The following is a 17,305-nucleotide window of genomic DNA, read 5'->3' on the forward strand; positions in this document are numbered from 1 at the left end:
TGTATGCAAAATTTGGTGAATTGTAATGGAGATTTGAGGTGGTTTCGAGGCAATTTTCGAAGGGTACACGGGATGTGCTCTGTTTTCTGGGTTCGTGCTCAAGGAAGAAGATGAAGATCTTCCTTGAGTTTTTATCAATGCTTAGCTTGAGGCTATGGCTTGGGTTCTTTATGGTCTATGATATGCTAATTTTGTGTCCCTCCTTTCGAATGAGGTAAACGAAGCTTATATAGCCAGGGATTAAGGTTTTAAAACCGGTTCAAGAATAGGAAAGTTGTTTGACTCGGTTTTGGAAAGTGATCTAATGCAACGATTTCTCAATCTTTTTTTCGATCTTTTTGGCTGGCAATTGTAAGTATAGAGGTATAAGGAGTCTCTTACTTGATGGGCAAGGCTAGGGAAGAGCTTGGTGCTCAAGAAAGAGCTCCAAAGCTCACGCAAAAATAGAGCACTGGTAAGGCTCGGGTTGGGTTTGTTTGAGCTCGTTGGGCACGGTTTTGGGGTTGGTTTGGATGGATTATAGACGATGGTCAAGGGTAGATATGTGGGCTAGATAAGGATTAAGGATTTGGGTCAAATAAGAGATGAATTGGTGTGGGTTTGGGCTCGAAAAACAGAGCACAGGATTGGTGTATGGGGGCTGTTTTGAGCGTGGGTTTGGAAGGTTTAAGGAGGGGATTGGGCTGCTTATGGTGAGGCTCAAACTTGGGATCATGGGGGAAAGTATTGGGTTGATATTTGCCTCGAGACTCGTGTCAAAACTCAGCCCAAATTACATCAAAAAACCGCTTCACAAAACACCTCGAAAACGGGTTTTAAAACCGCTTTAAAAAACTCGAACTTTCGAATTAAATAAAACGATAAATAAAAACCGTCACAAAAATCACATTTGACCTTTTTAAACCAAAAAAAGTCAAAATGAACAAACTTGATTTTTTAACCAAAAATCAAATAAAAGCTTTTAAAAAACAATTTATAACAATAAATCGTAAATAAAAACTCCTGACTCGAATTACATTCAAATCGAATGAAATAAAATGAAATAAATTACATTTATTTCAAAAATCATCAAATCTTAAATAAATGAAATAAAAACTTTTATTTCATAAATTTTCAAAACCAAAAGTGAAGAAACAAATAACCATTTATTTCAAAACAATTCAAAATGTCAATTTAAATAACAATTTAAATTAACAGAAACCGTCGACGTAAACTTGCTTGACATCCATGTGACATATCCGTATCACGAGTACGTCATTTGAGAATGCATGAGTCTTATCGTCATCGGGTGGCTGGCGGGTTCTCTATAAATTCCAATATCGACAGATACGGATATCTACAGCGTGTAGGTTAATTAATTATTTTTAACCCTGTGTAAAGTATTAAATAATTAATCGAGTAATAGTGGACGTAAATCTCAGCTCGTGAGATCGGATCCATAAACTCTTCACAATTAAATATCTTAAACACGCTCTTTTCCGGTGAATAAAAACCATAGTAAAACACTTGACTTTCAAAGTGATGTAAAAACTAGATGCATGGGAAATGCATTAGATTGTGTGAAAGCATTAGTTTTCTTCCAAACCACAAATAAGACTATACATCCAGATGTATATGAGTTTGGTACATCCAATACAAATCTACTTGAGCTTATATGCAATCTTTTCGAGTTTTTAAAATTTTTGAGTTACATTTTAATTTATTAGGTGTCAAAATTAAAATATAATTGAGCTTATATGTATTATATGTATTATTTTTGAGTTTTATTATAATATATTGAGTTTAATATTTTTATAAAGACGCTCATATTTTTTCCAATAAAGCTCCTAAAATGTACATATAAGCTCAAATTTTTTATTATAAAGCTCGAAATCTATACAATCAGATGTATACAACTGATTGTATAGTCTACTAATTACTTCCTAACAACGTCAAAATGTCAAATGTCTAATATATTACTAGAATTCTTCCTCGTACTTCTTAGTGGTATTCCCCTAGAGCAAATTTACAAAAGTTCCAAATTTCGAAAATTATTTAATAGAAGATGAGATCACCGGTGAAATGAAGTTTAATAATATTAGCAGAACAACTCCACCTGTGAAATGGACTTATAATATGTACAGTATGAATTACGAGCTACAAAAAATATTTTTCGGTCCACTGACCACTATGATTATACTCCCTCTTATTCACTCATTTTTTTCCCTTTTATTTTGCACAAAAAATATGAAATTGATTTTAAACCACACAAAACACGATACCCCACATAAAATTGATTTTGGATCATACAAAACTTTCCAAAAAAGGAGAGAGGAAAGAAAATCCGACTATCATGAAAACAGAAAGAGTGAGGAAATGAGTGAATAAGAGGGATTAGGGAGTATATGTTTCAAACTAATTTTATCATGACTTCATGAGGGTAAATTCTCACGAATTTTATGATCAAACAATCACAAAGACATATGAAACAAAGGAAGCAATCGTTTTCAATTAAGTAGTGTACATGGACGTGGCCATGACATTGTTTGAAAGGGGCAACCATGAATTAAGGAATGTTTTTTTTCCAATTTGCAAAGTCATCAAGCTTTAAGAAGAGCTCACCATCACCTACATAAATAGTAATTAGTACTCCTTATTAGTTATTAGCTAGCCATAAACGCAATTAAATTACCTAAATAATAAAAAGTTGGGTTACATATTGCTTGTAGCGTCCCACGCATTGTTCATAATTTCAAAGATCTAATCACTAGTCAATTAGGTGACTCATCTTATAGGATTCACAAATTCTTAAATCAATAAGTCTTGCTTGCGACGGGTCGGATCTTGCGACGGGTATTATGTGAGTGGAAATGGGTAAAGGGGACAAGGTGGGCACCCACCTCATGTGCTTTGTCTCTCACCTTTATGGGTTGTGTGAGAGAATATGGTACCCGTCTCTTATTTGTGACGGATACCTCCGTCACAAATAAGAATTTGCGTTCTTAAATTAACCATGTAATATAACTTCGAACATATTTTTAAACATTCGCAAAGGTGAGACTCTCCATATTTTCTCTTTTCTTATCTTATTCGTTCACCTCATTTTTCACTAACTTTTTCATTTACCCTCCCTATTTCATAACTACATTTATGCAACAATGGAGTTCCCCAATTTACACACAAACATTTGGGAACCTCCTCAAAAGTAACACAAATTGCCTTGCTTTTTTTTTTTACCTTCCCTAAAAAACAGTGGAGCCCCAAATAATGGGGAGGTTGGTGCAACAATGAAGATGCTCATTTGAGAAAGAGAAGGCAAAAGGGGAGGTTATTTCTCTCCTTTGCGGATGCTCTAATAGCTGATATATTTTGTTTAATGTAATATCATTAAGATTTAAGGGGGTATTTGGTTAGAACTTTTAAAATGGATTGAATTGGATTCAGTCCATTCAAATGTTTGGTTGGAGTATTTTTGAATGAAGTTTAAATACCTGATAGATCAATCATTTGTGATTAGATTATGGCTCTGTTTGACAATTGAGATCACTTGTCTCACTTTTATGTGTCATCTTGTGTCCCACTATCTTAAGATCTTGACACATCACACGTAAGATAATAAAAATAGTAATAATATATATCAAATGACTTATGTGTCAATAGGAAAAGTGATGGGACACAAGATGTGACATGAAATGAGACAGAGGATCTGCACTGCCTATTTGATATTCCTTACGCTTCGATCAATGGGCATCTCTATTACTTTCGGCAAAAAGATGAGGAAAATGAAAATGTTGTATAATAACCAATAGTTTAGAATATTTCACCTAGTTGCGTATGTGCTTTTCTAAGTAAAAGTTTATTAAAAATAAAAGGGATATTTTACATGGTATCCCTCAATTTTTCGACTTTTTACATGCTACTCCTACACTTTTTAAAACATATATGGTACCCCTAATTGTTGTCATTATCACTAAGTGTACCCCTAAACTTTATTTTCCGTCAATTAAACTTAGTTTTAGGCGTTAAGTGATTACTTAGACGCGTAACCAAGCTTGTCATTTATCATTCCCATGACATAAGGACTCTATTAGGCTCAATATCTATCTTTAGACGTGATAATTTGGTAGGGAATCAATAAGTTTTCCGTCAAATTTTTTTTAGCCCATATATATCAATAAATATTAGGATCGAGATGGATATTGAGCATAATATAGTCCTTATGTCATGGGATAATAAATGACATGCTTGGTTACGCATCCAAGTCATCACTTAACGCCTAAAACTGAGTTTAATTGACGAACAATAAAGTTTAGGGGTACACTTAGTGATAATGACAACAATTAGGGCTACCATGTATGTTTTAAAAAGTATAGGGGTACCATGTAGAAAGTCGAAAAATTAAGGGGTACCATATAGAATATCCCAAAATAAAAATAGATAATTATTGACCGATACATGCACCTCAAAATGAAAATAATAACAATGTACTGGGACACGGGGGAGTACATGATATATAAGTTTTTTTTTTTTTTTTTTTTTTTTTTTTTTTTTTGCATATTCAAGACTTTTAAGATATTTGACTTACCAACAAACTATTTTGAATGTTTTATAAACAACATATTGAAACAAGAGCCTAAGATCCTATTTAGAAGTGGCAGTCAAGTCACTCGGGTCAGTTTTGAGTTGAAATAAATCAGGTTGGAACATCTAGGGGTTAATAAGGGGATTCAGGTCAATTCAGGCTCATGTTTCTCCTTTCAAGGCCGGGTCAAATCATCATCATCATTAAATGAGAAGTCGGGTGAATTATTTTCTTATTTGTTTATTAGCATATGTTCTATCTTATATTTTTAGTTTTAACTAATAATTTCATGTTGAAGCTATTCTTGCATGCATTTAGTTGAAATTTAACTTAAAATAAATAGGGATATTTTACATGATACCCTATGTTTTTTTTTTTTTTTTCATTTTCTATGATATACCCCTCTTTTTAAGCTAAAAATCTCTGATTGTCTATAATTCTTGGCCACGAACTTGAAAACGACATTTTTTTTTCAAACTAAAGATCTTGTAAAAACGAACAATTTGAAAAAAAAATCATTACTTTATGAACTCGTAGAGATGAGATATAGCCAGTCAAAGTTTATTTGGTTAAAAACGTTTAAGTGACAATAATTCTTGAAACAAATTTCGAAAGTGATACTCCCTAGTCCCTCCTATTCTATATTTTCTTCCCTATTTCCTTATTCGGATATTCGGTTTTTCTTCCCTATTTCCTTTTTTGGGATGATTTGTTTGGCCCAAATTTAATGGTATGTGGGGTAGTGTGTTTTGTGTGGTTCAACTTCATTTTCTTATTTTTTGTGCAAAAGAAAAAGGGAAAGAAAATATAGAATAGAAGGGAGTAATATTTTTTTCCGTAATTGCTAAATCCAACACGCAATTTTTCTATATCCCGCACATTTTTCCTTTATTTTCCACTACTACCCTTTATCATAAATCATAAAAACAAAAAAAATTACAAAAAAAAAAAAATTAAAAAAGCTAAAAATTATCAATCAGAGCCCGACACCCCTTCTGCCTGCACACCCTCCTCTACCCCTTGCTCCGGCCACCATTCCCCCAACCCCAGCCCCCTCGCCCATCGCCAACCACCATCGTCGACCACCCAATCCTGTGTCGGCACATAATCTCGCCGACCACGAACATCGTTACTCCAATTGCCTTCTTTCGTCTCCGTCGCCAAAAACCTTCCCCCTTACTCCGTCTTTGTCGACCTTGCTTCTCCGTCGCCAATCGGTGGGTGGGGCGGCTGATAGGTGCAAACATTTGGGGCTAGGGGATGAGTGTGGTGGTCCGGGGTAATTAAAGTTTGGGAAATTTCTTTTTTTTTTTAGGGTTTTTGATTTGTCTCTATTGGTGAGGGGAGAAGTGAAAGGGGTAGAATTGGAAAAATGTGTAAATAAGTGCGGGATTTAGCAAAAGTGTGTGCGGGATTTAGCATGTCCCTTTTTTTCAAATCGAAGATCTCGTAAAGACGATCAATTTAAAAAAAAATATCGTCGCATTTTGAACTCGTGACAACGAATTATAGGCCGTCAAAGTTTTTTAGTGAAAAAATGAGATGTATCGAAAACAAAAAACATGTAGAATATCCGAAATAATTAGGACAAATAGCCATTCGAACTTATTTAGAGCATTACTGAACTATTCGTTATGGAATCGCCACCAAATTTAGTCATTATTGACGAATAATGGGTCATTTTGAATCGGGTCATTATTTTTAGCCGTTAAATACAAAATTTCATTCCAAGGGTGATCGATCAATCAACTAAACCAAAAAAATCTCTCCACACACCCCAAGATCACACACACTCCCACACTGACACTACTCTCAGTACTCACTTTTCACTCACACTATCACACTGTTATGTGTGTTGAGCTTCCTACAATGGAGCTTACACACTACACTCCCCTTTTCCTCTCTTCCAAACTCTCAAATTCCAAAAAGTTTCAATCTTTAATACAACCCACCTCCATTTCTTCCCATAATCACTTCCAACATTCTTCAATCTCAATCGGGTTGCTTCATAATTCCAGAATTAACAGTAGTTTAGTGGTCAATTCAAGGGATTCTAAAAATGAGGTTGATGCTACTGTTGTCATTGATAAACCCCCTAAATCGCTTCGTTTTACGGTTTTCCCCGGTAATCCCACGCCATTTGGCGCCACTGCTATTGATGGTGGTGTTAATTTTGCTATTTTTTCTGGGCATTCTGTTTCTGCTACTCTTTGCTTGTTCACCCTTTCTGATTTACACAAGGTATTAAACAGTTTTATTGGGAATGTTGCTTAATTATGTGGAGTATAGTGTTTTTGATAGGCTGTACTGTGAGGTTTTATATATTTCCTGGTTCTGTGTAGTATGTAATTGGGTTTCTTTGTTGAAAAATGAGATAGCGCCCGCCGCCACCCGGTGGACCGAGTTCAGTGTCATCATACTCATATTGGACTATTTTCTGTAAATATATAACTGTATTATTAAAATTGGTTATTGCATTAATTTTTATGCTGTAGGTGGAGTACTTTGCTGTAGTGTTTTTTTGCATTGAAAATGAGTATTTTAGAAAGTTTTAGTTCAGTTTAATTAATTGGGATTTGATTAATTTGATTTGGTCTTGAGTGTTTTGTGATCAGTTTAGCGGTTTATCTGATTGGTTTTATCATGGGTTTTCAGAATTCTTCAGCTTATGTAATGTTTGCAGTTTAGCAGCTTATGATTCAATGTGTGCAAGTGTTCAACCTTACCAGAGTGAACTTAGGCCCCCGTTCTTTTAGATTTAATTTCGGTTCAGTTCAATTAATTTTTGTTCAGTAATTTAAATCACTATAAATCAGTTCAGTTGAGACAATTTCATTCCAAAAGCATTCCACTGTCATTCACCATGATGCTGACAATGAAGAAAGAATGTAGGTGCTCAGTCAAACTAGGAAAAAAAAAAATCAAAAGTTGAAATCTTTGTGTTCTCAATTGAATTTGGCATTGACAAAATAGCATTGACCACTTGATTACATAATATTTACTTGGCATCCCAGTATCCCGCGAGAACAGGATATCTTCTGGAAGAGTTCTACGAAATGAGTCAGTAATAGTCGACTCCAGGTTCAATATTTTCTCGTATTCATAGATGGACAGATAAACGATTAAGTTTTATCTGAATATAGGGATATCATTGACGGCACATGTAGCAACTTTTAGTGTTTCGCAAAAATCTTGACGGCATAAGTAGCAACTTTTAGTGTTTCAGCTTTGGGTTATAGGGTTATGTGGTTTTATTGAGCCCTACTTTATGATTGGCAAAATGTAGCCTCATGATCAACGTAGCTCGGGCTTCAAAACGGTTTGCATCTTATTGCTACTTTATTTGTGATGCAGGAGAGAGTAACTGAGGAGATCATTCTTGACCCCTTGACTAACAAGACTGGAGACGTATGGCATGTATATGTAAAGGGGGATTTTGACAACATGCTATACGGATATAAATTTGATGGTCCGTTCTTACCAGAAGAAGGGCATTACTACGATCCTTCCTCCATTTTACTGGACCCTTTTGCAAAAGTTAGTGCTATATTGCTTCAGAAGTCTTTGTCATTTAAATTTAGGAAGGCCTAGAACATAGAAAAAATCTTTGAATTTTTATTATTCAGGATGGGATAGTTGTTTTCGGGTTATGCATCAATGAATTAATTTTCAATATCTTTTGTGTAGGCAGTCATTAGCCGGGGTAATTATGGAGAGTTAGGACCTGATGGTAGTTGCTGGCCTCAAATGGCGTGCATGATACCGTCCACAAAAGACGAGGTAACTGTTTAGCAGATATTTGATAACATATGTTTCATCCCTTAGTTGTTGTAAAATGCTCATATATTTTCCTCTGCCATCATGTGATATTTATGGACATAAGCATTAGATATTCAGGAGCCAGCTTAACATCTGATGCATGAAAAGTGTACTGTTTAACTGTTCATCTGTATATAGTCATGAGACTTGGAAATCGTACCATTGTATATGTAACAAATAAAAAAGTTTATGACTTCTTGCCAAGGAAGCATATACGGTTTGTGCGTAGCTTAAGCAGACATTGGATTGTTCACCACCGACACCTCCCCCAAGTCACATAATCTCTTGGATATAATTTCTGTGACATTGTCTTTAGCCTCTCTGAGACAGAGTCAAACTGTTAGCATTGTTCATCCCATATTATTTTGCATATGTCAGTTCATAGTCTCCTCATTTCGATTTTTGATGATTGCAAGGACTTGTTATTCTTTGGTATTCTCAAAGATTTTCTCACTAGTTCAATTTGCTGTACATCTTATATATTTCAAGGTAGCACCGTAGCAGTCAATATAATGCGTGAACCTTGATGCAATTTATGTTACCGTGATTGGATTATGTTACCGGTCATCTGTATGATCACTTTTGGCCTTACTCCACCATGGTGGGGTTGGGGCACTTGGGGTGATGTTAGTGATCAGTACATGGTCACATCCTACTATAAAAAAACGTATAATTAAAGCCTTTTCACCAATATCGTGATATCTATAAGTTCTTTCGTTTCCTAAATTTGTGTGTGCAAAATTGTCACGCATGCTTTTGATACTTTCAGTTTGATTGGCAAGGTGATCTACCCCTCAAATTCCGACAAAGAGATCTGATAATATATGAAATGCATGTCCGTGGGTTTACAAGGCACGAATCAAGCAATACTAAGTACCCGGGTACATACCTTGGTGTTACAGAAAAACTAGACCACCTGAAGGTACTTTCTCTAAAACTGATTCCTGAATTGTTCTTATATTTTGAAAAAATAGTATGCACTGCAAGGAATTTATCAGCATTCAGGAGTTTATGTAAGTTCTCTGTTAAATGCATCTGGGTGTGTACTTTAATTGATCATGACTGAAGTTTGTTTTCGCACCTCTTAATCATGGCTAGTTATTAACTATTGTAGCAGGTTTTGTATACCGTTTCTCAGAACCTTTTCCCCTCCTTTTAATTATGAAACAATTTATGCAACTTTGAAAATAATATGCATGTTTATTCAATTTTTCCTTGTGTTCAGTCTGATATAAGAAAATCACTCTATCTCTCCCCCCTCAGTTGTGAACAAACAATATTCGTATACGTTGTCAAGTGGTTGTGTGACTGTGTCATGCTGCTATCTTCTGCAGGAGCTTGGGATCAATTGCATAGAGTTAATGCCATGTCATGAGTTCAATGAGCTGGAATATTACAGCTACAATTCTGCCATGGGGGATCACAAGTAATTTCTCTACTTTATTGTATAAATATCTCAGAAGTGTATGAGCTATGCTAATACAAGGATGTTAGTAGTGGTCATGTTACTCCCACAGTTTTTCATAGATCATAAATTCTACATTGTAAGATACGAATTAGGTTTGACATGATTTTGATCTATAGACATATGGGTTAAAAGGTGGTTGAATAGGTAGAGGATCCGCAAATTTTCAAAAAAATATTTTCAACCGCAAGGGTTGGACGCGACACATCGTTATAGTATCAAGCACGGCCATTTTGTGAAAAGTTTCATGTTTCCGGCCTAAAATGACATGTCAGGTAACATAAACCATAGACACTAACACACGCTGACACACGATAGTATACTCCTGAACATTTTACTTTAAGAAGTCATCCAACTTTTTTGAAGGACGCGGCTGTGGACTGACAAGCTACTTTGGAATGACACAAGTTCTTTTGTACAGGGTCAACTTTTGGGGTTATTCTACTATCAGTTTTTTTTCACCCATGATTAGATATTCGGCATCAGGCTCACACAACTGTGGTCGTGATGCCATAAATGAGTTCAAACTTCTTGTCCGAGAAGCACATAAAAGGGGTATTGAGGTTAGACGCCATGTCGCCATACTTTCTGCTTCTTTCGGGTAACGTTAGCTAGTCTACTTATTCTTTCTTCGCCGATAGGTGGTCATGGATGTAGTTTTCAATCACACGGCTGAAGGAAACGAGAAAGGTCCAATTTTGTCATTCAGAGGCATTGATAACAGTGTCTTTTACATGCTTGCACCCAAGGTATTTCTTCTCATATTGTCATTTGTTTTGTACTTTTAGGGCTTGCTTGGGATGGGAGTAATAATTAAGGGAGTAATAGAGATAAAATGAACTAAAAAATGGAGGGAAGGGATGGGGGTTGGAGATAGAAATGGATAGAAAATATTCCCTCCATTAAGGGAGTCATTGTTAGTTTTGTTACCCACCTCCCCTTCCAAGTAATAATTACCTCCATATAAAGGTAATAATTCCTCCCTCACCTCCTCTCTCCACCATCCACAACCACCACAAAGCACCATTCTCCTCCCATTTCTTCTTATTTTAGCTCTTATTACTCCCTTAATAATTACTCCCATCCCAAGCAAGCCCTCAAAATTACTGTATTTGTTGGTTCTGTTTAATCTTAGACTGTTTATTATACATTCATTTGTTTTCGTATTCAACAGTAAGACTTTTAAGTAAAAATAAAGGAAGCTTTTGACAATGCTGCATACTGTAGACATTCCTATACTCTGCATTAGTGTGGGATTCACAAGGTTGTGCTAGATTTTGTATTATAAACACTAATATGGTGTTTTTAACGTTACTAGATGCAAAGTCTCGACTAGTATGGGTTGCCAGATGATTGGTATCTGCATATGCTGTAATTTTATTTGGAGCGCCTAGCCGCCTAAATCATCTTTAGATGTTTCCGACTGCTTAGTAGACTTTCCTATCTTCCAGTTAAATCGGCTCACATATTTTCTTAGAGAGTCCCTAATCCTTAATCTCTTTCTAAATGCGGCTATTTCTATTTGCAGCCATATTTTTTGCATTTTAGGGTCATCTGCAATCTTTCTGCATATTTAATCATTAGTTGTTATTTGAATATGGCAGGGGGAGTTCTACAATTACTCAGGTTGTGGAAACACTTTCAATTGCAACCATCCTGTTGTACGCCAGTTCATAGTGGATTGTTTAAGGTAATTTCTGTTATAGAGATAGTTTAGCTATCTGTATTGCGTACAAGTCTTATAAAAACAAGAAGATTTCCTCACTGCCGTGGTAGCTCCTAGAGTTGGTGGGGGTAGGGGGGTTGGATGTATGTAGCCTTACGGCTGCGTTAACGAGACAGAGAGTTCGTTTTCGGATAACCCACTCTGAAAATTGCGTTGAGAATTGTATCTAATGACTGCTACTAAAGAATAAATAGAAGCGTCAGCAGTTTGGTGAGGAATCTTGCTTTATTATGTCATAATTTGGATCAATTAATTTGACCAGTCTTTAATTTCATTGGCTATAGAAATACATATAAGTCTTCTACATTACAATTAAGTCTTCTTCTCTGATGCAACAGATACTGGGTCACAGAAATGCATATAGATGGTTTTCGCTTCGATTTGGCTTCTATACTAACTAGAGGCAGCAGGTTTTTTTCCTCATAATGTGTTATTCCACAATCTGATTACTGTAACATTGGTGTCATCAGCACTTCTTCACTTCCTGTTCTCTTTAATGTGCAAGTCTCTGGGATGCTGCTAATGTTTATGGGACGACAATTGATGATGACATGCTTACAACAGGGACGCCTTTAAGCAGCCCTCCGTTGCTTGATATGATAAGCAATGATCCGATACTATGTAGGACAAAGGTGAATTCTGCTGATCTATCACCATCTTTGACTTCTCACCTTTAAGAACAGTTATGTAGAATTGTTTATGACTTATTTGGATGCCTACAATGCTCAAATTTCTTAAATTGTCCTGTCCTTTGTAAAGATCGCAGTGAGATCTCATAATTGAAATAAAAAATCTCCTTTAGCTTGCTAACGTGAAAAAAACACGCTATATAGCAAACATGCACCAAAGTATGTATTTGAGTCTTTGAGAAGCCGCTTAAATAGGCTCTATAAAGCAGCGGCTGAGTTTCTTGGACTGAATTTCTCAAAAAAATTCTTGGACTGAAAGTGAAATTCTTTCAACTGTAATTGAATATGTTTAAATTTGTATTAATTTTTACAAATTTAAAACCAGAAAGGAAAACACTTTCGACGTAATACTTTGTGGCTTATATAAACGCATGATAAGTATCACCCCTTGGGCCGTTGATAATATCGCCTTAATTCCCTTTTATTGACTGCAAATTTTACTAGTTTCATATTGTCGACTTAATGAAATTGACTACCTTTTTCTTTTTTTCGATCTTGTCACGTGTCAGCTTATTGCTGAAGCATGGGACTGTGGAGGGCTTTATCAGGTCGGAGACTTCCCTCACTGGGGCATTTGGTCTGAATGGAATGGAAAGGTTATCCTCTTGTCACACTATGTCTGCCCGATTGTGTAGAACTCTTCACCTAGTATTTTGACTATTCAGATTCTATGTTCCTACATCGACATTTTGACACAACACGACACTTCGACAATCTATTTTTGGCCAAAAAATGAAAGATTCATACTAAATTGCATTCAACTCCCAAATATCTATTTACTCAGTATCGTGACATGGTGAGGCTCTTTATCAAAGGAACTGATGGATTTGCTGGTGCCTTTGCTGAATGCCTATGTGGTAGCCCAAACCTGTATCAGGTATCAGTTGACCTTATAGTTTAAATGACCTGTTCAATTTTCAATATAAGTGGCATGCATTTTATAAAATTTTCAAGAAAAGTTTAATGATGCCGACATTGATTTGTCAGAAAGGAGGAAGGAGACCATGGCATAGTATCAACTTTGTGTGTGCACATGACGGTTTCACTTTGGCTGACTTAGTGACATACAATGAAAAACATAATTTGGCGAATGGAGAAAACAACAATGATGGAGAGAATCACAATAATAGCTGGAACTGTGGGCTGGTATGTGCTGTGTGCGTTATTCTTACTCCATTTATAATCATGCTGAGGTGGGGGAGAATAGACCATATTTTTATTTAGGATATTTATTCTACTAGATGAATATGATGAAATAAAGAAAAATGGCTTACTTCAATATCTGCTCTTTTGGTAATTTGAAGTGGCAGTCGGTCATGTGATTCATGGCACAACCGTGGATCACCTGGAAGACATGGGTAAGGATGTGTAGATCCTTCCCCCATCTCGCCAAGTGTGCGAGGCTTTTCAGGCTTTGGCACAGTGTATTGTTTAGATGATGAAAGTAGATGAAATCTGCCTGAAAGTCGTCGTAGTGGTCACTGGTCAGTTTTGTCACTTTTTATGGCATCAACCATTGTGTTAATTTTTTTTTCTTAACTCACTATATAGCACTTTGGTTATGTCGAAATTACAAGTCATTTGTATGTCATGATTTCAGTCCTTAATCTGAAATCTTTTGTTGCACAAATCTAATATTTGGCGATAGCTGAAAAGCAGTTTCACAATTTCAGCTCCAAATATTTAGTTCAGCATTTGACGATAGACAATGTGGACACAGAAAGAAATCTGGGGGATTGACATACATATTCGGAGAGAATTTTAAACCACCTAGTAGAGGAGAGCTTGTCACTTGAAACCTAATAACATACTACATCAAAGTTTTTGATAGCAGTTCATGATCTGACCTTTAGGATCGTTTAAAGCCTTGTGCTACAAAAGACTTATTTTCACTCTTTTTTGTTGAATTTGAAATGAATTATTGGTACCTAAAGTCCTAAACACAATAGTAAATGAATTGAGTAAATAGTGAAAGTTGCAAGGTAGTGATTGTGGCCCTTGAATTCATTTGCTTTCATTAAATTTTTAATCAGGATTGGCCAGAGTTTGTAAATCTATATTAGTCGCGTGTCTCTTGTTGGTTCTTGTAAGTTTTAACCAAATCATAATTAGAAGAAGCTGTTTTTCAGGAGGGTGAATTTGCGAGCAGTAGTGTGAAGCAATTGAGGAAGCGACAAATGCGGAATTTCTTCCTTTGTCTTATGGTCTCCCAGGTATATTTATTTTATAACCCATCTCATTTCCCACATTGTAGCAAAAGCTTTGGTGTAAACTGTTAGCCTTACATTCACTTTTTAGCTCTCTTCACGTGTTGGTACTTGGTAGCTCTCTTTTCCCAGTAAGTATTTTATAAAGCCAAGAAGCTGTCGAGCAGCACTGAACATTGTATAGTTGTTCACAAAGGCAAAGACCAGATGACATAAAGTTCCAATCGAAGAATACACAAACGTCAAAGATTTTTTTTTCTTCTTTCAAGAAGAATATAGCACTGTATATTCATCCCGCGTTTTGTTTTCGTGCTCAAGCCTATATATCCAACTCATGACACAAGTGTGAACTTTCGACATCAAATATCTCCATTCTCTTCCAACTTTATCACTCAAAAAATACCGTACAAATTCAACTCAGCTTATGTCTTTGAAAGAGCTTCCTATGGTGACTTGTGCTTTTTAACATTGGCCTCTTATTTGTTTAAAAACTTTTATTTCACAGGGTGTACCTATGATCTATATGGGTGACGAGTACGGCCACACGAAAGGAGGAAACAACAATTCATATTGCCATGATAACTATGTAAAAACTGATCACTGATCATTTTACTTGGAAAAGGCTGTGTAGATCCCTTCGACTAACTGTATTTAAGCTGCAGTTAAACTACTTTCGGTGGGATAAGAAGGACGAGGCTGCTTCTGATTTTTACAGATTTTGCCGCCTAATGACTAAGTTCCGCAGGTGAGTGGTACTTTGATTATCACTGATTGGTACAAGTATTTCTCCTCACAAGGTACTAAGATATACTACATGTTTACTTTTTTTACCCCCCAGTGAATGTGAATCACTTGGTTTGAGTGACTTCCCTACATCAGAGAGATTGCAATGGCATGGCCATCTTCCTGGGTGCCCAGATTGGTCAGAGGCAAGCCGTTTTGTGGCATTTACTATGGTAAGCCTAATTCCCGCACTATAACTACTGTTAGATCTTCATAAAATCAACATATCTAAACATGGTTAACATTTTCTTGTTAATTCAAATCACAACTCCATTAAAATGATCCGGCAGTCAACACTTCACCTTTATTTCTTGTTGAATCCCATGTCACTCAGACAAGTAACCGCGTCATGGGTATTACACTTTGGCACTCCCATTTTAAATCAAACTCACCCATGTTAGACATACACTTCCATGTAAGTCTTAGAAGCATAGGAGTCAACATGGCACAAAGAGATACGGCTATAATAGGCGTGTTTGGCACGGACACTGATACGCACCATTATCTCGTAGTCGAATTATAATAACATGGGCTTTTTACAGAAAGACTTGGAGAAAGACGAGTTGTACATTGCTTTCAACACAAGCCATTTGCCAATCACTATCAATTTGCCGAATAGACCCGGATACACATGGGAACCATTGGTAGACACGGGCAAAACTCCGCCATATGACTTCTTGTCCGATGATGTTCCGGAGAGAAGAACAGCAGCAAAGCAATACCAACACTTTCTTGATTCTGATATGTATCCCATGCTCAGCTATTCTTCTATCATTCTCTTACTAAAGCCAGATAACCAATGTGTGCCTATTATACTTGTATAGATAATAAATGTAATCAAGGGGTTAGTCTAGAGAACAAATTAATGCAAATAATGTTATATTTTATCTATATGGTTCATAATTGACCTCTTATGTCACTGAGTGATGTTCGAACAACTATCTCTTATTTCGCTGTGCATTATATACACAAAAACTCAAATAAGACATACATGTATATGTCCACAGTGCAACTTTTATCCATCCTATGTTATATGTTACTGTATATGTTATCCAAGAACCATCCTACTTCGTACTATCATTTATGAATAACCTATAATCTAAAGACAAAAACAAAAACAAAAATAAAATAAAATAAAAACACTTCACATCTTAATTATGTAAGGCGCTAACTATAGGATAATAACTAGGTGTCGTATTTAACTAATTACTCTAAAACTAGTGTAGTTCCCGTGCTATAGCACAGTGCTTTTTAGATTTCTTTTATAAAGAGACATTGTCAATTAAATTATTTGCATAAATGAAGTGTACTTTTAATTTAATGTTATAATTTATTAAATCAATATCAATATCAATCAATATCAATATATATACTTAAAAGAGGAACTTTTGTAGTGATATTATGAGAAAAAGGAACATACATCGGATGTACTACATCCAACTTTTTTGTTTTTTGAGCGCATTTTTTTTGAGCTTATCAGCTCAAACTTTATTTGTTTTTGAGCATATGTGTATTTTTTTGAGCATATTAAAATTTATAAGTTATATTTTAATATTTTTTCCGTCAAAACTCAAATTTAACTAAACTTATATATAATGTTTTTGAGTTTTATTGTAATTTTTTAGAGCTTAATGTTTAAGTTAATATACTCAGAAACTTCATAATGAAACTCAGAAACTTTAAAATAAAACTCAAAACTTTACTATAATACTCATAAACTATAGAATTGGAGGTAGTACCTCAGATGTATAATCCTCTTACTGGTGATATTATAGGTCGATGATTTATTAGCTATTTATGTTTAATTAAAATTAGAATTTAAAGCAGAAATTAAAAAAAGATAAGTTTTAAAAAAGATAAGTTTTGATTAAAATATAAATATGAAACGTCTAACCTGCACAAATTTTATAGTAGATTTTGAGTTGTACACAAACTAGGAATATAATATTAGCATATATAAAGTGTTACCCATTATGAAGTTTACTCTTTACTAGTTTTACACCCGTGCAAAAAAAAAAATGCACGGATCGTAACAACAGATGTTAAGTGTTCAAT

At 35.3% G+C, this 17,305-nt stretch overlaps 1 protein-coding gene across 1 annotated transcript; it reads left to right on the forward strand.

Moving 5' to 3' along the window:
• Positions 1-6,306: 6,306 nt before the first annotated feature.
• LOC141605864 (isoamylase 1, chloroplastic) lies at positions 6,307-16,231 on the forward strand. Its single transcript, XM_074424778.1, has 18 exons — positions 6,307-6,802; positions 7,916-8,098; positions 8,249-8,341; positions 9,150-9,302; positions 9,715-9,806; positions 10,267-10,408; positions 10,487-10,594; positions 11,450-11,535; positions 11,910-11,981; positions 12,077-12,203; positions 12,770-12,856; positions 13,045-13,137; positions 13,248-13,406; positions 14,390-14,473; positions 14,973-15,053; positions 15,130-15,212; positions 15,306-15,423; positions 15,793-16,231. The coding sequence occupies exons 1-18, from the start codon at positions 6,410-6,412 to the stop codon at positions 16,072-16,074; spliced, it is 2,436 nt and encodes an 811-aa protein (XP_074280879.1). The 5' UTR covers positions 6,307-6,409; the 3' UTR covers positions 16,075-16,231.
• The last annotated feature ends 1,074 nt before the right edge of the window (positions 16,232-17,305 follow it).

Source organism: Silene latifolia, chromosome 10 (genome assembly GCF_048544455.1).
Source record: "Silene latifolia isolate original U9 population chromosome 10, ASM4854445v1, whole genome shotgun sequence".
Lineage (NCBI taxonomy): Eukaryota > Viridiplantae > Streptophyta > Magnoliopsida > Caryophyllales > Caryophyllaceae > Silene > Silene latifolia.